General features: G+C 42.1%; 2 protein-coding genes and 1 pseudogene across 2 annotated transcripts; all 3 read left to right on the top strand.

The window, feature by feature from the left end:
- Positions 1–82: 82 nt before the first annotated feature.
- Positions 83–3000, top strand: LOC132979929 (trace amine-associated receptor 1-like; annotated as a pseudogene).
- Positions 3001–17355: 14355 nt separating this feature from the next.
- LOC132979928 (trace amine-associated receptor 1-like) lies at positions 17356–18488 on the top strand. Its single transcript, XM_061045753.1, has 2 exons — positions 17356–18027; positions 18061–18488. Exons 1-2 carry the CDS (start codon positions 17430–17432, stop codon positions 18486–18488), a joined length of 1026 nt encoding a protein of 341 aa, XP_060901736.1. The 5' UTR covers positions 17356–17429.
- Positions 18489–23653: 5165 nt separating this feature from the next.
- LOC132979927 (trace amine-associated receptor 1-like) lies at positions 23654–24577 on the top strand. The gene is made up of 2 exons (XM_061045752.1): positions 23654–23882; positions 23952–24577. Exons 1-2 carry the CDS (start codon positions 23654–23656, stop codon positions 24575–24577), a joined length of 855 nt encoding a protein of 284 aa, XP_060901735.1.
- The last annotated feature ends 2685 nt before the right edge of the window (positions 24578–27262 follow it).

The raw sequence follows: 27262 nt of genomic DNA, 5'->3' as shown, positions 1-27262 counted from the left end.
TTGGATTATAAAGAGCAATTAAAACCACAAGCGGTGATGAAGGGCCCTCGCACCCCGGTGCATGTCGGGTTGTGTCGCGACCATGGAAGTGCAGCAGCTGCGGAACGTGGCTAAGCAGCAGGCCGTGCAGTTCGATTTGTGAAAAAGTGGTAATACTGGCATGTTTAAATAGGCAGCGTAATGAAGATCACTGAAAATGTTTACGTAGAGCAGTTCAGGCTGGCACTGTCATGATACCTGTGACATTTGGAGCAAATTGAGCATTGTGTAGTACTTAGTCCTTGCAGTAGGAGGTGCTATCCTTCCAGTTACTGCCATCAGTCAGACACTACAAAGTTCCTCTGGCCCGGAAATCCTTCATTCCCTCTGCAAAAATCATTCTGAACAAAATCAAATAGACCCCCCCCCTTTTTAGAAACTGTTGTTTTTAAGTCCTCTTTTAATGTACTACACTTTCTGTTTTTAATGTAAGTTGTGTTTATTGTTCGAGCCTTGTCAAAGGAGAATTTTTGTCTCTGTTGGGACAGACAATAATGTATATCTATCTATCTATCTATCTATGGTTAAAGTTGACTATTGTTATGTCTATGTGTTCAGAGGCCAACCCTGATCATACATGTGAAATTTCAATCAGATTAGACAAAGTATATATGATGTATTACTTAGTCCTTGCAGTAGGGGGCGCTATGGTTAAAGTTGAATAATGTTATGTCCATGAGTTCAGAGGCCAACCTTGATCATACATGTAAAATTTGAAGCGGATCAGACAAAGTATATAGGATGTAGTACTTAGTCCTTGTAGTAGGGGGCGCTATGGTTAAACTTTATTATTGTTATGTCAATGTGTTCAGAGGCCAACCCTGATCATACCTGAGAAATTTCAAAAAGATCAGACAAAGTATACAAGATGTAGTACTTACTCCTTGCAGTAGGGGGTGCTATGGTTAAAGTAAATGATTGTTATGTTAATGTGTTCAGAGGCCAACCCTGATCATACCTGGGAAATTTTAAGCAGATCCGAGAAAGTATGTATGATGTAGCACTTAGTCCTTGCTTTAGGGGGCGCTATGGTTAAACTTTATTATTGTTTTGTGTCACTGTGTTCAGAGGCCAACCCTGATCATACCTATGTAATTTCAAGAAGATCAGACAAAGTATATAAGAGTTACAATCACTTCCTGTTTGATGGCGATGTGATTTGTGGACTTCCTGTTGAGTTTTGGGCATGGGTTGTAGAGTTGTAGGTTTTGTCATGTTGGAAATGCATAGTAAAATTCAGAATTGTACGTTCAACGTGCTGCGGGGGCTGAATGTTTGAAATATTGTAGGGGGCGCCACTGAGCCATTAAGCCACGCCCACTCACTTAAACGGTATAATATGTTTGACTTTAAACCAGGATTATATGTATGAAGTTTCGGGACAGTACGACTATGTTAAGCCCATGAAAAAACGACTTCCTGTTTGATGGCGAGCGACGCGTCCGTATGGCGACAGCGTTGGACGTAGGCGTTTGAGCTTGAAAGTGTTGTATGGCCAAGGTGTTAGCATGGTCCACACCAATTTTGAGGGGAAAATTAGCTACCGTGTAGCAATGGCTAATGCTAATTGGGAAGCAGTAACTTCCTGTTGTCAACAGGTGGCGCTGTGACTAATCACAAACTATCAATCATAGATGTGTTCAGGGCGGGTCCCGTATCATGTATGAGACATTTTAATATGATTGAACACCTCCCCGTGGCACAAACCGGAACCACACTCCAAATTACATTTTACACAAAATAACAGAACTAATGCTCCCAATTAGACATTTACATATTGAAATATACACAATACACAAAAATAAATCATATAATGTGAACACACATTTCTGTGTGTCACAAAAGCACAATGCAATGGAGCTTGTGTATTGATTTTAATAATAAAGATACATCTATTGTTTAGAAAGCAATATCACTTGCATTTGAATCCATTTCTATTTTTGTTCAGTTCTCGTCTCCTTTCAAACAGATGGAGCCAGAACGCTGCTTTGAATCCAGAAACACTTCATGTTTGAAGTCAAGTTATCCCAGACCCCTACGTGTTACCCTCTACATAATTTTCGGGGTCATAATCATCCTAACAGTGTGTGGAAACCTTTTGGTCACTTTCTCAGTGGCTTATTTTAAGCAGCTCCATACTCCAACAAATTACCTGATTTTCTCTCTCGCTGTGTCTGACCTGCTTTTAGGGATAATAGTCATGTTTCCTAGTATGATTCGAACTATTGAGTCTTGTTGGTATTTTGGGGACTTCTTCTGTAATGTCTGTATGAGTTCTGTTTACACATTGCTTACAGCATCAATTCTCAATCTTTCCTTCATATCAGTTGACCGATACTACGCTGTTTGCCAACCTCTGCTTTACAGAAGTAAAATATCTGTTAATGTTGTGTTGATCATGACCCTGCTCTGTTGGAGTATTTCATTTATTTTAGGTTTTGGAATGATTTTTCTGCAGTTAAATATTTTGGGTGTTGAAGAGTTTTATTATAACCATGTTGCATGTGAAGGAGGATGTGTTATGTTTCAGAGTAAAATGTCTAGTACTGTCTCCACAGTGATTTCTTTTTACTTGCCCGGAATAATGCTTTGTGTTTACCTTAAGATTTTCCTTGTGGCACAGACACAGTTTCGCAGAATACAAAATGCAGGATGTGTGAACTCAGTAAAAAAGTCAAACACAGGCCAGACAAAGGCCACTAAAACCCTGGCTATTGTAATGGGGGCTTTCTGTGCTTTTGGACTCCATTTTTCGTTTGTATCATCATCAATCCTTTTATTAGTTACTCAACATCGCCAACATTTATTGTAACACTTGCATGGTTGGGATACTTGAATTCTACTGTGAACCCTATAATATATGCATTCTTTTATAGTTGGTTCAGAAAGGCTTTTAAATTATTAACATCAGGTAACATCTTTAAATCTGACATTTCAGAGACAACACTTTTCACTGAATAAACTGATGAAAATTTAAAGTTTTGGGAAGTTGGTTTTTATTTTTACAAGCAAAATGTTTATGAAAATGTTGTAAATGTGCCGTTTGAATCAAATAGATCTGCTAATGGATCTTTTGGAAACAACTCGGACCACCACTGATTTAGTTGGTTGACCAGAATGCAGTGGATCTTTCTGCTGGGATTCCTCCAAGAATATGAACAGAAGCTCTGTCATTTTAGCTATTGTCATTTTAGGTGAAACATAGATTTGATTTTTCAACATTGCTAAAATAATTGTGTCCTAAGCTTTCAAGTTTTCTTAATTTGTGAATAATCCTCTTACTGAAATTCACCACATTGGGTATCATTCAGTTCAAGTTAGGAAAAAAAGGGTGATTTGGTCCTTATATTTGGAGAGCTACAAACCTATTAGTGGAGAATGTGTCATCCTCAACCTTTAACTGATTTTCTCTGAGAAACAGGAAATGTTGAAACTGTCACAACAGAACCATATCTTGAATATTTTCTCCAACTGAGATTTCTGAAATAACTTAAAGCTAAAGTAAGTCCTACCCTCAGTAATCAACAGGGTAAGCTGATGAGTCATTTTGATGACCTGTAATTAAACTTAAGGTAACACTTTATAATAACCATCATCTATTAAGGGTAAATAGATAATTAACCATTAGTTAATAATTATTTTTGGTACATTCAGGTAAAAAACAAGGAACTGGACCCAAGTGCAGAAGCTAAAAAAAAAAGATTTATTTTGAATAAAGTTCAAAAGTCCACAACAAAACTTACTAAGAAAATCCTTGAGTGTCTGATTACATTTGGTGAGACAAATGAAACAGGTGAAGACAATGAGGGCAATCAACACTGGAGGAAAACACACAGGCAGGACAAGAAACACTGAGGACAACTATGACAAATACATGAAACACTGAAGACACTGTTAAATATCAAGACACACCAGAACAGAGAGGGACACAAGGATTTGAAATTACAAAATAACACAGGAAACACTGAAGACTAAACTAGGAAACACACAAGGGAACCGTGTGGACCGTCAGGTGGACGGCCAGGAGGCCGAGCAGTTCGGGTGGGCGGCCGGAAGGCCAACCAAACTTAGAGAGGAGATCAGGGGGGCGGCCGTGAGGCCGACCAGATGAACACACGGGACCAGTGAGAGGCCAGGCCTCCCACGGAAACACAGGGGTGGGCAGAGTCAGCAGGGCCTCTGACGAGGGCGCAGGAATGGGCAGGACCTCCAACGAGGTAACAGGAGTTGGCATGGCCTCCCACAGAGACACGGGAGTGGGAGGGGCCTCCCAAGGAGACACAAGAGTGGGCAGGTCCTCCAACCAGGAAACAGGAGTGGGCAGAAACTCCCACAGAGACACAGAAGTCATAGGAGTGGGCAGGGCCTCCCACAGAGACAGGGGAGTCAGACGGCACTCTGCCGGAACAGGGGGCAGACGGCGCTCGGCTGGAAAAGGGGGCAGACGGTGCTCTGCCGGAACTGGTGGCAGACAGCGCTCTGCTGGAACAGGAATAGGGAGCAGACAGCGCCCTGCCGGAACTGGAATAGGGAGCAGACAGCGCCCTGCCGTAACTGGTGGCAGACGGCACTCTGCTGGAACAGGAACAGGAACACAGAGAAGCTGAGGCTAGAGTTGAGGCTGGAGTTGAGGCCTGGGTTGAGACCCGGGTTGATGCCTGGGCTGAGGCCTGGTCTGATGCTTGGGCTGGGTTGAGGCCTGGCATCGAAGACCCTGACTGCGTCTCCTCCTACCTCGAGTGCCAGAGAAAAAGGCAAGGCGAGTCCCCTCCCAGGGAGAAGGCTTGTTGAAACAATTAAAAAAATCTGCTGGGTCCATTGCTGGTCAGTTCATTCTGTTACGTTCAGGTAAACAACAAGGAACTGGACCCAAGTGCATTTATTTTAAATAAAGATCAAAAGTCCACAACAAAACTTACTAACAAAATCCAACAGGAGAAAACAAGGAGCCGCGAGGAAACACAAGGAGACACTAGTAAACTGACGACCAACATAGACCTACAACTAACATTCGACATACGACAATGAACTGACACAGAGGGCAAGAAACACACAACACAACACATATATACATACATATCCCACCCATACAAAAAAAACATGAGCCCACAATACAGTTTGATATATGATATATGCAACTCAGGCTAAAGTTTAAAAGTTTAAATGTCTTCTGTCCTTACTTAAAGGGGAGTCGTTATGAAGTGCAATTGCAGTGGGTAAAAAAGTATTTTTAAATCTGACCTTTTTGCAGCTTAGCTGCCGTAGCCTCCCACTAAAAACACTCTTTTGTGTACACACGAGATTGTGTAAGGGATGCATGTTATTGTCCATAATGTTCAACAGTTTCTGTATCATCCTTCTCCCCATCACCACCTCCAGGGGCTCCACAGCAGTCCCCAGCACAGAGCCAGCCCTCCTAATCAGCTTGTTAAGCTTTTAGAGTCACAAGCCCTGATGCTGCTGCCCCAACAGATGGCTGCAAAGAAAATGGCACTTGCCACAACAGTCTGATAAAACATGGATAACATTTTGCTGCACACATTAAAAGACCTAAGCTTCCTCAAGAAGTAGTCTGCTCTGACCCTTCTTGTAGACAGCCTCTGTGTGGTGGCAGCCTCTTCCAGTCCATTGACTACAATCAATGACAGTAGAGAGTCGCTGATCCTTCAGAATCCTTTGTTGTCTCAGCAGTAAGATTCTTTCTTTTCCTCTTTAATCTCCAATCCATTTATTGAATAAAACAGAGCAATGGTTTTGGTGTGGTTAGAGGATCTATATGAGCTATTTCTGCACATCTGTCTGGTTTCAAAGAAATGTAAAAGCAGCAGTCTGCTTTCAGGAGGGCAGCACTAACCCAGACACTTCACAGCATCTGACTTTCGGTATTATCTGTTCTGGTGTCAATTGTTTGGTATGAATAGACACTTTAGCAGTCCTGAGGTTGTCTGGGTCAAACTGTCCAGCTGTGTGCATATTATCCTGTCTGACTGCCTGACCTGACTGGTGAAAGATGAAGTCAGTGCTGAAACTTCCACCATCAGGGTTGTAAATGATATCCTGATGAAAGCCTCTGAATGTGAATGCAGAGTGTAAGTGCTGCCTGAGAAGTGAATGTGAGCACAGTGGCAGCGATTTTTTGCTCCCTGCTTGAACAAAATCACTCCTGCCATCTGCTGCAGGATTTCAATTAGCAACTTTTTTGAAGTCGAAAAAGTTACAAAGAGCTGAAAAAGAGTTCCATGTTGCATCCTAGAGCTCCTGATGGGTATGGAAATCTGACATAGGAACATAAAGAGCTCCTCCTGAATCTTCTGGGGTTACCTTATGAGAGAAAATGTTACTTTAATGCTTTTCAAGGCTCTGTCCAACAAACCTCATTTAGTACAAATGTAGAGATGTGTAGTTGAATATAATCTGATACACAAATTTGAGGGAATCAAAGTGTTATTTCTAAAATAAAACCTGGTTGAAACTTGATCCTGGACCAAAGGCTGATAGATAAAAAAGGTAATTAAGTTGTTTTTGACATTTTGTTACATAGTCGTTTGATTGACATCTCCCTCATTTGATTGACATCTCCCTCATTTGATTGACATCTCCCTCACTTGATTGACATCTCCCTCATTTGATTGACATCTCCCTCATTTGATTGGCATCTCCCTCACTTGATTGACATCTCCTTCATTTGATTGACATCTCCCTCATTTGATTGACATCTCCCTCCCTCCACAGACATCACAAAGTCGAGCAGTACCCGTTTCAGCTATCTGATTCAGAATCAGGGGAGGAAGCAGAAAAGTACCCATTCAGTTCTTCACTGAACGGTGGGTGACAACATGTTTTGATTTCTCCTGAGTAGAAAAACAAACCAAGATATTATGCAATGTTAGTTGAGATGCTATTTCTTCTCAAATCTGCTAACATACAGTAGTTCAAAATTATTTCTCTATGTTACAATGTTACAATTCCCTTAGCAGACAATTTTATCCAAAGCGACATTCATCAGAGATTAAGTACAACAGTAATCCATTCATACTCCGCCCCCGAAGCAGCGGGAGCAATGCAGGGTTAAGTGTCTTGCCCAAGGACACATCGGACATGTTGCTCAGCTGGGGATCGATCCCTCGACCTACTGGTCGAGAGGCGACGACTCTACCAACTGAGTCACAGCCTCCCCCTCTATATGTTTAAAAAATGTCATACCAATAACTATAAAGGCATCCTTGAAATGTTGAGATGACATATTTGAAATGTATGAAAATGCTGGAAACATGTAGATTTCATAGTTTTCTATTGAAGATGTCATCTTCAGAGAAAATGGTAAAATGTCAGAGGTTGAATGAGGTTTAGCAGAAAAACAGATCAGTCTCACATGGCTGAGAGCAGAAAGAGCTGGCATATGGAAGAGACATGATCTCACAGAGTGGGAGATTTTTCAACATTGATATTAATAATGGAGGGTTTGAGGGGCTGTGTAGGAGGCTGAACAAGACAGGGGACGCATACCATGCATCCATATTTTATTAGAGCACTGCATGAAGACACTGCTGCTTTCCAGAGACAATGTTAAAATGTCAGCAATCTACGTCAGAGAAAGAGACTTTACATTCATATGAAATATCAGATCCTCACAAGAGGCCACATATGACATCTCTCCATTAATGCATGTTCACAGGTCCTGTTTGTGTTTGTGTGCCAGCCTCAAGGGGACACTTGACAAACTGCATGATTTTACAGCCCATCTTTTGATAAGTGCAGTATGTATGCAGAGGGGGTGATTAGCTGTAACCACGACCTGTACACCTCCAAGACCCTGAGGCGTGCAGGTTAAACTGTGGCAGATACCTCTCACCCCAGACATGGACTGTTCAAGGCCCTACCCTCTGGTAAGAGGCTGCGGTCTATCAGGACCAAAACCTCACGCCACAGGAACAGTTTCCTCCTGTCTGCTGCCAGTCTGATCAATAATGTGAACTATTCTGATTATAATGTGTGTAAATGTAAATCTGTGTCTGTGTCCCTCTCTGTGTGCCGTTTTGTGCATACAAGTTAGATTTCTTTGGGGAGGCAGTCAGCCTGTTAAGAGGCCTTTAACAAGTCAAGCAGCTGTTGACTCTGTGTATCACTGAGACAGAACATCATCATACTGTTGCTGTTTCCATTTCCCTTAGACCCTGGCCGACCGATTGTTCTCACATGGCCCATTTGTTGTGTCTGTTTACTTACTGACTCAATATGTTCCCCTTTATCTCTCCATCATTAGCCCTTTTCACACTGCTTTTTTTCCGCCAAAGTGCCACAATTCAGCTCAGCCGTCATCACGTCTTTATAGATTCATATTGATGCTGCGATGACGTTATACATTGTGTCCAGGTCTGTGAATTCACATTGCGTTTCAGCATTGCCGAAGCAGGACTTCCACATCTATCCACAGGGTTAGATATCGTGGCTTGAAACAGCAGTCTGAATAGGGTTATTGTTTTTTGCTCTTCTTGGTGAAGTGTATTTTTAGTTCAGTATTTCTTCACCATCTAATGGGCCACGTTTGTCTGCTCAGCACTTCTTACTCATTACTACTGACTCTTATTAAAGCTGTAAATTATGTGGCAGCAAACTTGCACAATCCCAGTCAGTAGTTCTCTATATTGGCTACAGCAGCAGCGGTCCAGACACTTTGCCCTCCCTCATGAATTGCAAGTGAAAATGCTTATGGAGCAGCTTTAAACGCCTGCAACCAGACAGAACCCTGAGGAGGCATTAATAAAGAGGCGGAAGAAATACGCACTGATTAAATCAATGAATAAACAGACTTCATGTTATCCACAAATAAATCTTCCACATTTGAACACTCAGTCCACACCAACAGATTACATCAATAAAGAGACCACTGACAGGTAACATAAAGGTTCCTGTACCTCTACTTTTCACTTTGTGTTTGACTTGTGTACATTTCTTCATTACATGGTCCACAGACTTGTGTCGTACTGTAGTCCTCCCACAGAGCCCAATCGCACTGACTGACTCTTAATGATTAGTCAAAAATGGCTCACAGCCAGACTCAGTAAAAACAACAAGAAGAGGCAGATTTGGGTCGGGAGATGTAGATACCAAAAACAAGACATTAAAATGGCGACACAAACCGAGAAAAATATTTTATGTATGCTGCTAAGTAACCAAATTCCAACTGTGACTGGATGTCTTTTTGGTGTTGTTCGGGTTCAGGCGAAAAGAGACGCAGTGATTAAACGGCAATCAATCACATCACATTTACAGATGACTGTTGGAGGGTGGTGAACTTTAAACTGATCTAATGAAAAGATGACAAACGGTGAATGATAATCGACTTACCTGCTGATGACTGATAATTCAGGAACTACAAATATCACCCTTGATGAATGTCAGTAAAATGATTCAACAGGATTAAAACCGGGGATGCACTGTAGCCTCACAGCAAGAAGAAGGGTCCTGGTTTGAACCCTTGGTGGGACATCAGCCTTTCAGTTTGGAGTTTGCATGTTCTTCCCAACAACAACTAAAGACAGTTCAGAGGTATTCTATAGATAAAAAAAAAAAACATGTGGCTCTGTTTTGGGCATGTTGTAACTTTCTATGAATTAGACTATTGCCTTTTTCTGAAAAGCTGAGAGAAACTTCTCCTCATTGTTTAAAAACTAGCTCAGGTATAATTGTCTACCTGTAGGAGCTGGTCTGTGAGTGAAGGGATACTGGAGAGGTTAGAGTCACCGATGATTCGTGTCGTCAACCTCCAGTAACCAGTGATTTTCCCCAAATGTATATGTGTGTGTGGTTTCTATGTTCTGCCACAGAGGTCCTGGTGGAGTAGGAGCTTTTCTTTCATTTCTCCCTTCATCAGCATCAAGATTTTATCCACCTCAGTTCTTATGGTTGTCTCAAATGGCTCTGCAGCAAGCAGCTCTGGCTCCCTCTGCTGGTGGTGTGGAGAGTCTGGAGATGGAGAGGATGATATGGTAGAGCAACATATATGTCTGTGTGTGCTCTGTGCAGTTTGTGTGTGGTGGTTAGAAGGGGGTGACAAGGGGTAGGCAGATGTCCCATCCCGCACAAGCCCCAGATGGTCAAGGGCATTCTCAGGGAGTGGATGGATTTCAGCTTTAACTCACAGTCTGAGGTTGTGTTTGGGAAATATGGGCTGAGTCGACCTGACGGGTCCCCTTGACGTCAGGGAGGGAGAGGGAGAAGTTTAGGTTTAGGAAAGGGGGGAGGTGAAAAAATATATAACCAAACATGGTCTGGTGGTCTACATAGAACCGGTCCAACATAGTGCACAGACCAGCCATGGGCGTGTGGGTATTTGTGCTTTTCCCTGCATATTTTGCTGTATTTGGCTAATTAAGGTGTCGGTGTAACAATTCAATACCAAACTCAAATACAAAAGGATAGGCCGGGACACAAACACCAGTTAGTAAGAAGAAGTGATTACAGTAACTTAAATGTTCGTAGGCCTTACACAGAGAAAAAATTCAACGAGGTCACATCCACCAATCAAAAAATCCAAACAAAGTTCAAAGCGGATAAGCAAACAAGTCTGGAAAGCATGAGCACACAAAGGAGACCATGAAAATATGGCAGAAGGCTGGTGGAAACACAAGGATATATACAGTATAAGGTCAGACTAATTGCAGATGGGGCGTTGGGACAAAAGGCAGGAAACTGAAAAAATGGCAGGAAGTAAGACTAGATATGATACAATAGAATAGAATATAATTACTTTATTGATCCCAAACTGGGAAATTGTGGAAAAAGTACCAGGATACAAAAATAAAACAGAAAGTGAAGACAAATCACATGAACAGGAAATGGTGGACTTCCGGAATATAACAGTTGGATGCTCAATTTTAATTTATTGGTTTGTCTTGTTCGTAAGGTCTATGTCATGGCATCTTTTAGCTCAGATAAATATCCCTTTCATGTCGTCATTTTTAAGCTCAGGCAATTTAAGCCATTTCAGGGATGCCAAAAGTCTTTCCGTCATGGTCTTGATCCTGTCCTATGTCTATTTGGTTGGTTGCATATTTGTATCCTATTTTAGAGAGTTAAGAGTCGTTTTGTGCAACCTTTGTCTTTGTCCTCTTTTAGACTGTTTATTATTGACTGTTTTTTGTTTGTTTGATTTTATACATCATTATGTTTAGTGCCCTCATTAATGTGTCTCTTATTTTTCTTTTTATCGGAACCATTTACTTTAGTTCTCGTGCATGTTGATATAACACAGCAGGCTGTAAGTGACTGTGTGACATTTAGCATCTAGCCCCATAGACTGTAAACATTAATGGATGAAGCCTGAGTGATGTCAGCCATCTGTTCCTGCAGGGGGCTCTGTAGGCTCATCGTCAGCCGCAGTCATGCTGGAAATCCTGTCTCAACCTAACTTTCAATCAACCTAACAACAGACTGAGAGCTGGAGCTGAGGTGGGTTTTAAGCCTCTTGAAGAACCGTTACATCGTGCCCACCTGTCTATCATGTCAGCTACGCACCTAACTATGGATAACTTTTTTCGTTTTCAAAATTAAATGGAGCCGTTAAAAAAAAATACATTACAGCTTGTTAGCGTATTTATCAGAAATCTGCGAGTTTGCATTATTGGTAGCTGGGGGAAATAATTATTTTCCCCCACGGGACACTGCTAACTATAACACGACCCTGACTGTATCTTTCTTTCTTGGTCAGCGGTTGTCAGGAGATGTAAACGTGTGTCGTGTTGAAGAGATGGTGAACAGTGTTCTTTGTGGCCGCTACTTTCTTGAGCTCTTTTTTTCCCTCCAGGCCTCCTTTTGTGAGACCTTTAATTCTATTTTAAATAAGCATGCCCCCATTAAGAGACTAAGGGTAAAAAATAGATCAAACCCCTGGTTTTCAAATGGGTTATCAAATTTGCTATACAACAGAGACAAAGCATGGCAATGAGCCAGAGAGACTAACTCAGTGAGTGACTGGCAGCTTTTTCGAAAGCTCAGAAACAAATGCTCTGGGTTAATAAAGAAAGCGAAATCAAATTACTTCATCACCTCACTAACTAACAATGAAACAACCCCTCACAATTTTGGAAAACAGTAAACTTGCTGAAATCCAACTCAGTTTCATCCCTTCCTCAGTACATTGTCACTAAAAATGGACTTGTTTCTGACCATCAAGCAATGGCTCATAACTTTAATCAGAATTTCATTGATGTAGGAAATTATTTTGTGGATGCAAATATGGCTGGATGTCTCAATGAACAGCCTCAAGATGACTGCTTAAGGCCTCTTTACAGAGGAAGAGGTACTAACCTCATTACTTACTATAAATACAAAAAAATCCATGGAGGATCAACTTGAACCGCTTATCATTAGACTACCCACCTCGTTTATTGTGAAACCATTAACATATATTTTTAATTTATCCCTTTCAACTGGGATGATTCCCAAAATTTGGAAAGCAGCACATGTCTTACCACTATTCAAAGGGGGGGATCCAAGTGATTTTAACAACTACCGTCCCATCTCTAAACTTTCTTGCTTGGCGAAGGTCTTTGAATCACTGGTAAATCAGCAACTGCGTGATTTCATAAATGAAAATAACATTCTTACTCCCTATCAATCAGGATTCCGACTGGGCCATGGTACAATATCGGCAGCAACCCTTGTAATAAATGATATAATTAACTCACTTAATAATGGTCAAAAATGTGCAGCCCTCTTCATTGACTTGTCCAAGGCATTTGATACAGTCGACCACCCTATTTTGTTAAGTAGACTGTCATCTTTTGGATTTGATTGAACTGGTTCCACAACTACTCGAACCCAAGCAATAGTTGTGGATAATGTAAAGTCCCCCTTCATGGAGGTCAACAAAGAAGTACCTCAGGACTCTATCCTTGGACCAATTCTGTTTACAATGTATATAAATAGCATTGCAGAAAATATTGAAAACTGTAAAATTCACCTGTATGCTGACGATGCAATATTATATGCCATTGCGCCCTCCAATAATCAAGCCCTTTCATTGCTACAGACCGATTTTAACTCTTTCCAGCAAACTCTGAAACTGAACCCCGAAAAAACAAAATATATGATCTTCTCCAGACCGTTGAACCCATTAATGCCACATTGTCAACAGTAGACAATGTCAACATTGAGTGTATTCAACAGTTTAAATATTTAGGTATCTGGTTAGATCATGATTTGTCGTGTAGGTCTCACATTTCTTGTTTATCTGGAAAAATAAAACCGCAACTCGGTTTTCTGTATAGGAACAAATCCTGCCTAACAGTGCATAATAGAAAAAAGATTGTCCAGGCTACAATACTGCCCGTTTTGGAATATGGAGACACACTCTACATGTACGCATCTGCTTCTGTCTTGAAGCCTTTAGATGCCTTATACCACAGTGCTTTTTTTTGCTTTATCACAGGTGACAGATTTCAAACTCATCATTATGACCTTTATCGTTCTGTAGGCTGGTCCTCGTTGGGTCAACGGAGAAAGCAGCACAGTATTTTGTGTATTTACAAGGCACTCATAGGTAAACTCCCTTCTTACCTTACTACTCTCCTGTCTATAAACATATCGAGCCATTCGACAAGATCTCAAAACTGGATAACTTTGAAAACACTGAGGTTTAGAACTGAATGGGGAAAGACTGCCTTTAGTGTTGCTGCACCAGTTATGTGGAATGACCTTCAGAGGATAGCTAAGTTGCCCTCTCTTGTTTCAAACAGCTTTTTTAAAGACCTCGTGTCCAAACTACCTCAGGAAAGAAATTGCAACTGTTTCACAATGTGAATTCATTTAAATGGACATGGTTTACATGTGTGAATATGTGTTTCAGTGTCTAGATGCTATTATTGTTAACTGTTAATATGTTTATATTTGTGCGGTTTCTATTTTTGTATTGCTGCAGGGCACCCCTGGAAAAGAGACTTCGGTCTCAGTGGATCCTCCCTGCTAAAATAAAGGATAAATTTAAAAAATTTAAAAAGCCAGTCACATGTCTGAGCGCTATGAATTGTTGACATTTCCTCCAAATTTGTCTATTAATTCATAAAGATGTTATGCTGGCCACCATCAACCACCGCCCGATGCCTAGCCTCCACCATCGGTCTGTGACGTCCCAACCACCCGACGCCCAGCCAAAACCATTGGACTGTGTTGTCCCAACAACAACCGTCCTCATTCATGCACAGCCTGCTCCGACCTCCACCTCAGCAGCAAGGAAGTGTGGACAACAGGAACGTAAGGAATACATAGGAGAAATCCTTCCTGCATATTATCCCATATGCTCTTTTGTAAAGCACCTCAGGATAGCACTTCTCATGAATTGGCGCTTTACAAATAATGATTGATTGATTGATTGATTGACTGAAAAAAATCTGATACCGATTTATCGGCCGATATCTTTCTTAGATCTATGTTCAATTAGAAGAGGCAGATATAGATATAAACATTTATTGTATTGATCCCTCAATAGCAGTTATCACACACTTTCAGAAAAGATATATGATGAAGATGGTCACTGAAAAGGAAAGAAACTGAGGATGTATGTGTATCAACTCTGGACACTCTGGAGAGTGATAACACAACATGTGGAATTTATGGGGATGTTGCCTAATGTAGTAAAACGTTTGTTTTAATAGAGGTATGGAAAACTGTTTGGATATGTATGTATGTCATAACCCCTTTATCATGATTCACCATATAATCTTTGATCATCAAAATCTAATTTTGTCATCCTTTAGTCCAAGTGAAACTTTTTCCAAGTGTTTCCGATTGTATTTTTGGATCTATTGACCTGGCACAAATATGTTTTTCCATAAAAGAACACAGGTAGAGTCATCGCTTGTGAAAATAACGAGTTCCCTGGTTGACGGTGCACTAGTGTACAGCCAGCGGTAATGAGCTCCCTGTACTTGGAGGTGTGAGAAGTGAGGAGAGGAGGCTGACTGCCTGAGTCCCTACCACACCATTGTTCACACCTCTTATTGATGTTTATGGCATGCTGATTATTACATCAGACACACACTACAACTTTTGATCATAACAAACTGTTTCCAGAACACTCAACAAAAGTTTGCAGACAATAAGAAATAGCATGATGTGTCATTGTAAAGCAACTCTTGGCCTTTTCTTTGTGCAGCTTGTGTGACTTCTTCAAATGTTTTGGAGAAACATAGTGAACAGTGGAAGCTTTGGATCAAACGTTTGTATTGACAATGTATAATTCACGTAACCACATTAACATGGATCCTAATATTCCATGAAAAATCATAACCCTATCTAAAACCTTATGAGTGAATAATAATAACTCATAGTCATCCTAAGGTGAGACACAGCAGGCAAAAATAAAACATTTTTATGCATTGGTCAATTTTTGAGATTTTGGGCTAGTTCACTCTCTGAATATTTCAAACTACCATAAAGCAAATATCCAAATTATACATTTATGTGTATATTTTAACAAATCTTTGTCTGATCGCGGCGTAATGCCTGTCATGACTGATATCTCTGCAAAGCTCTCTCTCCTGCACAACGCTATGTAACCCAAATAAGGACACTTCCTTTCTACCAGCAACGAAAAGTGAAAGTTCAAAGGGGGGTTTAACACTAAGAACGTAATTTCATTGGCTTGTGTTGGTATCTGATAACGTGATTTGTTCAGACGCATCACGTGGTATGCTTTGACACTTCCTTGTTTAGTTTTCCGCGGGACCTTTGAGGAAGGAATGAAAATGTCTAGCCCAACCAAGAATACATGTTCAATCTGTTAAAGAGTTGTGAATTTATCTTACAGTCTGCTGAATAAAAAACTATGGAGGTCAATTGTATTAACTCTATTAGACCGACATCTTTCAACTTACGGCCTTCTGAGGAGAACCCTGATGAAGGCCACAAGCAGCATCGGTCTAAGAGAGTTAATTCAATTGATCTTCATACTACAAGTGTTGCTGGAGCATTTTAACCTTTTCAAGTATATCACTCTCCGTGCAGCTTGGTAGTCGGTGAAGTTGTGCCAGAAAACCTTACTCTGCTTCTCCAATAAAAATAAAAATTGTAACATTATAACAATAGAAAATATTTGTCCACATAATAAACTTGGTGAGGCTCAGATGCCTTTCTACTGCTGTGGCCAGCAAAATGTTTCTGTTTAATTGTTCAATATATTTCAAATATTTTCTGTGCTTTACCTTTCTGTCAACAAAAACCGTGTTCATATGAATGCCTGGCACTTATATAATTATATCTTTATTACAGAGAAGACAGTGGATAGAGTTGGAAATCAGGAAGAGAGAGAGTAGGGAATGGCATGCTGCCAGGGAGCCACAGGTTGGATTTGAACCCAAGCTGCCCATTTTGGGGACTGTAGCCTATGTACATGGGGCCTACATGAGGACATACAAACTGACCACCAGGCTAATAGCGCCCCTGCAATGATCACTTATCAAGACCATTATATAAAACAAAGGGAAGTGAGTCACTGATGCACCCAAGGATAAGATAAATTTATATTTAAAATAGAAACAACTAACCAATGGGGACAGGGGGGGGGCATCTCTCTCCTCTGTTTTAAATTTAGTTTTAAGTACCAATTTTAAACCCTACGTGTCAGAGTTACATATTGCCCCTTTAAATGACAATCTGCACTATCTCTTAAGTAAGCCATAATTCTCTTCACTGACTGACTGGACAGGTTGGACTGGTCGGGCAGCAACTTGTTAATAGTTGTTAATCAGAATCCAAACAACATTTTATGATTGTTAAACACATACACATGGGGCTGACATCAAGTCCAGTTTGTCTTTGGCCATCTGAGCCACTAGTCCAAGAAAAGTGACTCCTGTCGGCCATTGTAAAAATCCGAGCCAAACATTGAAAAGTTAAGTTTAAAACTTTCAGCTAAGAATCCATTGTTGAATTGTGAAGGGACATTCACTACCTGCTGTATCTCTTTTTCTGTCTGCTGGGACAGATTGTCCAACCTCCATCTCTGAAGGTCTTTTATTTAACCTCTGACTTTACTGGCCACAGAGGCAGAGCTCATTTGGTACAAAAAAAGCTGACCTCATATGTGGCAGATTGTGCTCTGCTGGCCACTGTCCTACTAACTGTGGAAGGTAAGTGTAGGATTTGTATGTATGTATTTGTACAGTATGTAAACTTGCCAATGCTCATCTTTCTTATTTCTTTAAGAATAAATTAATGTCTGGAAATGTTTGATTTTGTAATTGAGCAGACTGTCTATTAGCAATGGGGTAGGCCTAATTAAACCTTATGTTTTACAGTAGTTCTAAGCTGTGCGCAGAATCATGAACCAAAAGAAATAGACGGTTGAGACCTGATTTTGATTCACTGATTTTAAGCCAAACTGTATTCCTATGACTCTTTTTCTAAACAAAATCCATTCCTATTTTGTTCAATTCTCGTCTCCTTTCAAACAGATGGAGCCAGAACGCTGCTTTGAGTCCAGAAACACTTCATGTTTGAAGTCAAGTTATCCCATACCCCTACGTGTTACCCTCTACATCATTTTCGGGGTCATAATCATTCTAACAGTGTGTGGAAACCTTTTGGTCACTTTTTCAGTGGCTTATTTTAAGCAGCTCCATACTCCAACAAATTACCTGATTTTGTCTCTAGCTATGTCTGACCTGCTTTTAGGGATAATAGTCATGTTTCCTAGTATGATTCGAACTATTGAGTCTTGTTGGTATTTTGGGGACTTCTTCTGTAATGTCTGTATGAGTTCTGTTTACACATTGGTTACAGCATCAATTATCAATCTGTCCTTCATATCAGTTGACCGATACTACGCTGTTTGCCAACCTCTGCTTTACAGAAGTAAAATATCTGTTAATGTTGTGTTGATCATGATCCTGCTCTGTTGGAGTATTTCAGTTATTTTAGGCTTTGGAATGATTTTTCTGAAGTTAAATATTTTGGGTGTTGAAGATTTATACTATAACCATGTTGCATGTGAAGGAGGATGTGTTTTTTTTATGAGTGGAGTGTCTAGTACTGTCTCCTCAGTGATTTCTTTTTACTTGCCCGGAATAATAATGCTCTGTGTTTACCTTAAGATTTTCCTTGTGGCACAGACACAGTTTCGCAGCATACAAATTGCAGGATGTGTGATCGCAGTAAAAAAGTCAAACACAAGCCAGACAAAGGCCACTAAAACCCTGGCTATTGTAATGGGGGTCTTTCTGTGCTTTTGGACTCCATTTTTTGTTTGTAACATCATCAATCCTTTTATTAGTTACTCAATACCGCCAACATTTATTGTAACACTTGGATGGTTGGGAAATTCCAATTCTGCTGTGAACCCTATAATATATGCATTCTTTTATAGTTGGTTCAGAAAGGCTTTTAAATTATTGACCTCAGGTAACATCTTTAAATCTGACAGTTCAGAGACAACACTTTTCACTGAATAAACTGATGAAAATTTAACAATTTGAGAAGTCAGTTTTTATTTTTACAAGCAAAATGTTTATGAAATTGATGATGTAATTGTGCCATTTGGATAAAATAGATCTGCTAATGGATCTTTTGGAAACAACTTGGACCACCACTGATTTAGTTGGTTGACCAGAATGCAGTAGATCTTTCTGCTGGGATTCCTCCAAGAATACTATCACAAGCTATGTCATTTTAGCTACTGTCATGTTAGGTGAAACATTTTTGTTTTAAACTTTCAAGTTTCGCTTAATATGTAAATTAGCATCCTTTAGAATTTCACCCCATTGGAGAGCATTCAAGTCAACTTGATAAAAAAGGGTGCTTTGATCATTCAATAGGAGAGCTACACAGAATTATACCTTGAATATTTTCTCCAACTGAGAATTCTGAAATAAGTCAGTTATCCAAAGTCCTTTTCTCAGTAATTAACAGGGTAAGTTCATAAGTCATTTTGATGACCTGTAATTAAACTTCATTCAAGATTTCTCTTCATTCAGACAATTCAGCAAACTCTAGACATATATATAAACCCGTTTCTCTCAAAACCTGAAAAAGTACATGTAGTTGCCAATCAATTGATCAATCACTGAAGCTTCAGTGTCCCTAACATGGCAACCTGCATAAGGATTGATAATAGGGAGTATAATTGACCATAAATGACTCGAGGGCACCCTCCACAAGGGCACTTTATGCCAACAGGTGGAAGCTTTTTTCAGAATGGTGTAGAGCCCACAAAGAGACTCCTGAGAGTACCTCTGTGCCAGTAGTGCTGCGGTTTCTGCAGTCTTTGCTAGAGAAGGAGCTCTCTGTTTCCACCTTAAAGGTATATGTGGCTGCAATTTCAGCCAGTCACAAGCAGCTAGGAGTGGTTCAGGCCCCTCAAGGGCCATACCCACAATTGCAGGCACTCCGGAATCGGATGCCAGATGCTGCCCCCCCCCCCGTTCAGAAGACTGTACATGCGTGGAAACCAGGGCCTCCCTGGCCAGTTCGGGGCAACCAACAAAAGTCTGTGATTGACTTGCTGTAGTCTGTGTAGCATTGCTGCTATGAGAGGAAACAGTGGGAAGGCATAAAGAAAACGATCTGGCCATGGGTGTGCCAGAGCATCCTGTCCTAGAGGACTCGTCATTTCCATCAAGGAGAACCAAAGAGGGCAGTGGGTCGAGGACCTCGAAGCAAACTGGTCCACCTTTGCCTTGCCATATATTTGCCATATCTCCTCTATCACCTCTGGGTGGAGCCTCCACTCCCCCGAGGGAGGTTTCTGGCGAGATAGAAAGTCTGCCACCATGTTCTGTGGCCCCAGCAGGTACATGGCCCTGAGGCTGGCAAGGCGAAGGAAAGCCCATACCAGGAGACGGTGCGCCACCTGCAGCAGCCGGGTTGACCTCGTGCCCCCTTGATGATTGATAAGGTAGACTGCAGACATGTGGTCGGAACGCACAAGACCATGTCTGCCCTTTAAATACGGCAGGTAGCCTCCTGCGCTGTCCAAAGCCCTCTCACCGCTCTGCAATTCCACACTGCCCCCCAACCTGAAGTTGAGGCATCGGTCATTACAACTTTGCGACGTGAGGGTGCTATACCCAACAAGACGACTCTGGACAGAAACTCCCTGTTTCTCCATGGCCGCAGAGCAAGAAGACATTGGCTGGACACCATGACTCTCTTGGATCTGTGCACCCTTGGATCTAAATGGAGGCCATTTGTCCAAACCTGGAGGGGCCGTAGGTACAAAAGGCCCAGTGGCACCACTGATGTTACCGACTTCAGCATACCCAACAGCCTGAGGAAAAGGCTGTACTGTAACCTCCTGCCCCTCCGGAAACAGAGGAGAAGCTGGAGTATAGCCTCCACTCTGCATTGTGTCGGGGAGGCCAGCATACGACCTGAATCCAGGGTCAATCCAATAAACACCACCCTTTGGCTGGGTATGAGACAGCTCATGTCATAATTGACTGTGAGGCCCAACTGTGACACATGGTGAAGAAGGGTTGAAGTGTCCTGATCTGACTGCCTCCGGGTCGAGGCACAGATCAGCCAGTCGTCCAGGTATGGGTGGACATGCATACCCCTGGCCTGCAATGGGGCCAATGCTGCCCGCATGCACCGTGTAAAGACCCGCGGGGCCAGGGACAGCCCGAAGGGGAGCACTTTGAACTGATAAACCCTGCCTTCGAACGCAAAGCGCAGGAATTTTCTGTGATGGAGTGCGATTGGCACATGAAAGTATGCGTCCTTTAAATCGATGGATGTGAACCAACTCTGCCGTGTCACGGCCTGTAGCACATCTGCTATTCTCAGCATGTGGAAGGGCAACACCTTCAGAAATGTGTTCAGCCCTCTTAGATCTAGGATAGGGCGAAACCCACCTTCTTTTTTGGGGATCAGAAAATACACTGAGTAAAACCCACCTTGCTGTGTCTGATGATTTACGCCTTCTATGGCGTCCTTCTCCAGGAGGTTGGCTATCTCCTGGCTGAGTGCCTGACGTCTTGTGGGATTGCTGACCGTGGTATGTCGGACCCCACTGAAAACTGGGGGCCGGCGTCGGAACTGAAGATCAAGACCACATCAGGTTACACAATGAGGGAGGCTATAGCTGGTTCTACCGCTGGCATCTGGGCCAGCCCATAACTGCCAGCATTCTGCATGGAAGCCAGGGTCCTGCTGTCAGAAGTGTGGTGAGACAGAGACTTGGGATCTGGCCAGCACTTGTGGAGCTCCTCAATGTATGGCTGGGATGGTGGTACGAAGAAGCTTGCCTGCGGAGGGACCCGCCTAAAGAAGCCATACGCACCACTGGTTTAACAGAGGCTGGGGCAGCCTCTGAACCAACCCCGGATCCGCTTACCGTTCGCTGAGAACCAGTTTCGGAAGCATGAACGGAAGCGTCCACTGCTCCTTGAATTGAACTGGCCCCACAAAACTGGCTACAGGAAGCCCTTGTAGACAAGGCATCCCCATCCCAATCAGGTGGGCCCTCTCCCGGACTTGCCGCTCCTCTGCTCGGCTGAATGTTAAGAAGCAGAGACTTAATCTCTGCAAACTCTGAGGCTAATTTATCAACCTTAATGGCTAAACCATCCACCTTCTTAGGTCTCTTCCTAGGTGGAGCACATTCCGGCGGTGCGCCACTCGCCCCACCGCGCCTCCTTGAAGCCGAACCAGATGGAGGCAGCTGATCTCCAGGCTGCTGTCCTTCCACCTCAGCCAGCCAGGCCAGCTTCAGATCCCGTGGCATGAAACTGCAATTCATGCACGGACTATCTGACAGCCCCTCCCTCAGGTGTGCCACACCGAGGCATGTAGGGCACTCATCACGGCCATCGGATGTATGCAGCGGTGCCATGCATGAACAACAAACATGGGACCCGAACATGTCGGACATGGTTACCTATCTGGGTAGTGTTACTCAGTGGCAACTAACACCCACAAATCAAATCAACTCCCTATCCGTCTACCAATGGGGAGAGTTTACAGATGCACTGCTTAACAAACAATTAAGCTGTTCTGTCTTTTCTTTAGTAATATTTCCATTTTTTTTTTTTTTTTATTCTAAATTGTTTACCATTAACCCACAAGCGAAAACCATTTGCTGGGGAGCCCTTGCTCTTTTACACAAAAAATGTCACGCCTCGACTAGCAAACCCACTCGCATAGCAGTCAGTTACAATCAGCTGTCACACACCGTGATACCATCAGCCTCGCGGTGAAAGCGCAGACACTTCTCACCGCGGAAAAAACAACCAAAGAAACCCGAAGCCAGGCTCTTCTCCAAATTAAATCACTGTACAGCTAAGGAAGGGATAATACTTACCTCAGCGGTCCAACTTCAAGCTATCATTAGCCAGTCCATAATGCGCTGAGAGCCCCAGCGAAAACACCGGTCAGACAGCTCGGTACGGTGAAACAATGTAGCCGTTGTAACTACCCTGCCCTTGGAGGACGAAATTCCGTATCTCCAACCGTGGTTACAGGGCTCCAAGCAAAAAGTTTTTCTGCTTCCTTATGTAAACAACCTGCATCGCGCATACCTGCGAGAAGATAGAAGGGGCGTCTCACGTGAAGACGCAGGCTATTTAAGCTACGTCAGGCGTCATCCCAGATCACGTGACTTTGTTGATATTAAATACTCGACCTGAGAGTACACGAGACAGATATAATCCAGTGTTAAGAACTGCCTCTGGCGGTCAGGAAGAATGAAATAGAATAGATGTGTCAGCGTGACAGCGTTAAATATTTCTGCTTTAAATGACAATCTGGACTATCTCTATAAGACTACGCTCAAGCCATAATTCTCTTCTCTGTCGTATGTTGCACATGCAGACTGACTGGGCAAGTTGGACAGGTCAGGGAGCAACTTGCTGTGGCAAAAAAAAAAAAAATTAAGACTGTTAAACACATACACAGGTGCTGACATCAAGTCCAATTTGTCAATGGACGTCTGAGCCACTAGTCCAAGAAAAGTGACTCATGTCGGCCTTTTGTAAAACTCCCAGCCAAACATTGAAAAGGTTAACTTTAAAACTTTCAGCTAAGAATCCATTGTTGAATTGTGAAGGGGCATTCACTACCTGCTGTATCTCTTTTTCTGTCTGCTGGGACAGATTGTCCAACCTCCATCTCTGAAGGTCTTTTATTTAAACTCTGACTTCACTGGCCACAGAGGCAGAGCTCATTTGGTACAAAAAAAGCTGACCTCATATGTGGCAGATTATGCTCTGCTGGCCACATTGTCCTGCTAACTGTGGAAGGTAAGTGTAGGATTTGTATGTATTTGTAAAGTATGTAAATTTGCCAATGCTCATATTTTTTATTTCTTGAAGATGAAATTATTGTCTGGAAATGGTTGTTTTGGTAATTGAGCAGACTGTCTATTAGCAATGGGGTAGGCCTAATTAAACCTTATGTTTTACAGTAGTTCTAAGCTGTGTGCAGAATCATGAACCAAAAGAAATAGACAGTTGAGACCTGATTTTGATTCCCTGATTTTAAGCCAAACTGTATTCCTATGACTCTTTTTCTAAACAAAACCCATTCCTATTTCGTTCAGTTCTCGTTTCCTTTCAAACAGATGGAGCCAGAACGTTGCTTTGACTCCAGAAACACTTCATGTTTGAAGTCAAGTTATCCCATGCCCCTACATGTCACCCTCTACATCATTTTCGGGGTCATAATCATCCTAACATTGTGTGGAAACCTTTTGGTCACTTTCTCAGTGGCTTATTTTAAGCAGCTCCATACTCCAACAAATTTCCTGATTTTCTCTCTGGCTATGTCTGACCTGCTTTTAGCGATAATGGTCATGTTCCCTTATATGATTCAAACTATTGAGTCTTGTTGGTATTTTAGGGACTTCTTCTGTAATGTCTGTTTGAGTTCTGCTTTCACGTTGTGTACAGCATCAATTCTCAATCTTTCTTTCATATCAGTTGACCGATACTACGCTGTTTGCCAACCTCTGCTTTACAGAAGTAAAATATCTGTTAATGTTGTGTTGATCATGATCCTGCTCTGTTGGAGTATTTCAGTTCTTGTAGGCTTTGGAATGATTTTTCTGAAGTTAAATATTTGGGGTGTCGAAGAGTTTTATTATAACCATGTTGTATGTGAAGGAGGATGTATTTTCTTTCAGAGTGGAGTGTCTAGTACTGTCTCATCCATTCTTTCATTTTACATGCCAGGAATAATAATGCTTGGTGTTTACCTTAAGATTTTCCTTGTGGCTCTGTCACAGTTTCGCAGCATACAGAATGCAGGCTGTGTGAACTCAAACACAGGCCAGACAAAAGCCACTAAAAGCCTGGCTATTGTAATGGGGGTTTTTCTGTGCTTTTGGACTCCATTTTTTGTTTGTAACATCATCGATCCTTTTATTAGTTATTCAACACCGCCAACATTTTTTGTAACACTTGCATGGTTGGGATACTTGAATTCTACTGTGAACCCTATAATATATGCATTCTTTTATAGTTGGTTCAGAAAAGCATTTCAATTGCTATCCTCAGGTAACATCTTTAAATCTGACATTTCTGAGACAACACTTTTCACTGAATAAACTGATGAAAACGTGTAGTTTTGGGAAGTTGGTTTTTATTTTTACAAGCAAAATGTTTATGAAATTGTTGTAAATGTGCCATTTGAATCAAATAGGTCTGCTAATGGATCTTTTGGAAACAACTCAGACCACCACTGATTTAGTTGGTTGACCAGAATGCAGTGGATCTTTCTGCTAGGATTCCTCCAAGGATATTATCTTAAGCTATGTCATTTTAGCTACTGTCATGTTCGGGAAAATTTGTTCTCACATGAAGATAAAAAATAACTGTGTTAAAATAATTTTGTCTTAAACTTTCGAGTTTCGCTTGATATGTAAATTAGCGTCCTTTTGAATTTCACCCCACTGGATATCATTCAGATCCAGTTGATAAAAAGGGTGCTTTGGTCCTTCAATAGGAGGGCTACACACCTATTAGTGGAGCATTTGTGTCCTTCAACCGTTAACTGATTTTACCTCAGAAACAGGAAATGCCAAAACTGTCAGACCAGAACTATTCTGAATAATTTAATAATTTCTCAAATTGAAAATTCTAAAATAAGTTAGTTATCCAAACAATCAACTAGGCCACTAAAGTAAGTCCTTCCCTCAGTAATAAACAGGGTAAGCTGATAAGTCATTTTGATGACATGTAATTAAATTAATAGAATACTCTTGATTCTGGCATCTAAGCAAACTCTAGCCATACAGTATTTCTAAACTATGGTGGCCGGTAGGGGTCACACGCTCTGCAACTGATGAAACAACATACATTTAGAAAAACGCTATTCTATATATGCTGCACATTAAAAAGCAAATGCACCTACCACCACAAATGCAAAGGATGAAACGCGCTGCAAAGACACAAACGCGCTGCAAAAGAAAAAAACGCGCTGAAAACAGGCAAAACAACTGCATAAGCATCAAACGCGCTCATTGTTTGATGACAGGGAGAATGTTAAATTGTAGCAAAGGGATGAGCAACGAGTTCAACCCGGACCCTGGGGATGGCGAAAGCACGAGTATCAGGCTGGGAAAGCGGGTGCAGAGGGATGAGTTGGAGCTGGAGCTCATAGCCCCAGAGCTAGCACTATCGCCAGGACCCGCACTTGGCTCTCGTCCCAAATGTAAAAATCCCGGTCGGACTCGCTTTAATCTCTTCGTTTCAGTAACATTGATGTTATCCTGTGTCTTTCAACGATACAACTTCCTAATCTAAACAATCTAAACATAACTTTCTGATCCTAGCTGTCTCCCTTACTCTCTCCTATAAATAAACAGTTCCACAGCCCCCCTACAGGCCTGGAGCACTTTCGTTGAAGGCTGAACTAGCAGCGTTTCTGTGTTTGCTGTTGTTTTCAAGTTGTGTGTGTTTTTCACTTAAGTTTCTTTTCTGTACTTTCAGCGCGTTTGATGCTTATGAAGTTGTTTTGCCTATTTTCAGCGCGTTTGTATCTTTGCAGTGCATTTCAGGCTTTGCATTTGTTGTGGTAGTTTGCATTTGCTTTTTAATGTGCAGCGTTTCTATATATGCTGCTTGTTTTTCTAAATGTATGTCGTTTCATCAGTTGCTGAGCGTGTGACCCCTACCGGCCACCGTACTACTTGGGCATGCACATTACACACTACCACATTGAATACAGTAAGGTGCAGAGCAATAATAATAGAGAGAATCCTGTTGTAGTAGCAGTAATAGCTGATGTAGTACAATAGCCCTTCCCTACCATCCCCCCACCCATCATCCCACGGACGTTACTGGTTAATTACTAAGGCACAAAGACTAGGATTTAAATTGCAGCGCAACAACCTCCATGGTTTGTGTAAAGGGCCGAGTCACTTCGAGCTACTGAGGTTTAGATGTCATGAAAGTAGGATAAAAAAGGTCCCATGTCTTAAAAAAACATTTTCTCAGAGCCACTGACAGAGAAACGTAGCATCTCCAGTTGTAGACAGGACATTACATCTCATTGCCCCCTCTGGTTCTCCCGCACAAAGGTGAACTGCCCTCTGGGTCAGGGCGCCCTGGCTAACGACTGGCCAGGGGGTCCCTTCTACACTTTCCCCCTGCTTCTGTTGATTCAGGCGGTGCTTCAGAGGGTTCTCCAGGAGGGCCACAGGCTGCTCCTGGCAGCCCCCTTTTTGCCGGGGAGGACGAGGTTTCCACTGCTGTGCAAACTTTGTCAAAGCCAACCATGGCCAGACAGGACAGACCTCCTGTCCCACATTGGGAGGCAGATCTGGCACCCCGACCCCTGTTGCCTTCAGTTGTGGGTTTGACCACTGCAGGGCCAGCTCCACTGCTGAGAGATTGCTTGATCTCTGTTCGCAGGACTGTTAAACACCAGGGTGCCATCCACTCAAATTCAATACGAGAACAGGTGGCAGCTGTTCTTGGCCTGTTGTTCAGGCAGGAATTTGGACTCTAACCACTGCTCTGTGCCATCCATCCTGGAGTTCTTGCAATACCTCTTGGAGTCTGACTATTCCCTCTCTACCCTGAGGGTTTATGTAGCTTCCATTTCCTCTCGACATGTTTGGGTAGACAACAGCACTGTCGGGTAGCAAAGGTTGGTTTCATTCTTTTTGAGGGGGGCTATGAGGCTTCATCCACCACGAGCCCAGAGAGCACCGGCTTGGGTTTTTTTTTATTTAACTTTTATTTATCCAGGAAAGTCCCATTGAGATTAAAAACCTCTTTTTCAAGGG

The sequence above is a fragment of the Labrus mixtus genome, chromosome 9 (genome assembly GCF_963584025.1).
Source record: "Labrus mixtus chromosome 9, fLabMix1.1, whole genome shotgun sequence".
In the NCBI taxonomy this organism is placed as follows: domain Eukaryota; kingdom Metazoa; phylum Chordata; class Actinopteri; order Labriformes; family Labridae; genus Labrus; species Labrus mixtus.
The sequence above is the reverse complement of the archived record's forward strand: the minus strand, read 5'-3'. Positions and strand labels throughout refer to the sequence as shown.

Excerpts from the sequence above, each read along its gene's own strand:
- LOC132979928 (XM_061045753.1), top strand. The coding sequence starts at position 17,430 with ATGACTCTTTTTCTAAACAAAATCCATTCCTATTTTGTTCAATTCTCG. Across the intron at positions 18,028-18,060 it reads ATACTATAACCATGTTGCAT|TGTCTAGTACTGTCTCCTCA; the intron begins GTGAAGGAGGAT and ends TTATGAGTGGAG.
- LOC132979927 (XM_061045752.1), top strand. The coding sequence starts at position 23,654 with ATGCCCCTACATGTCACCCTCTACATCATTTTCGGGGTCATAATCATC. Across the intron at positions 23,883-23,951 it reads GTATTTTAGGGACTTCTTCT|TTGACCGATACTACGCTGTT; the intron begins GTAATGTCTGTT and ends CTTTCATATCAG.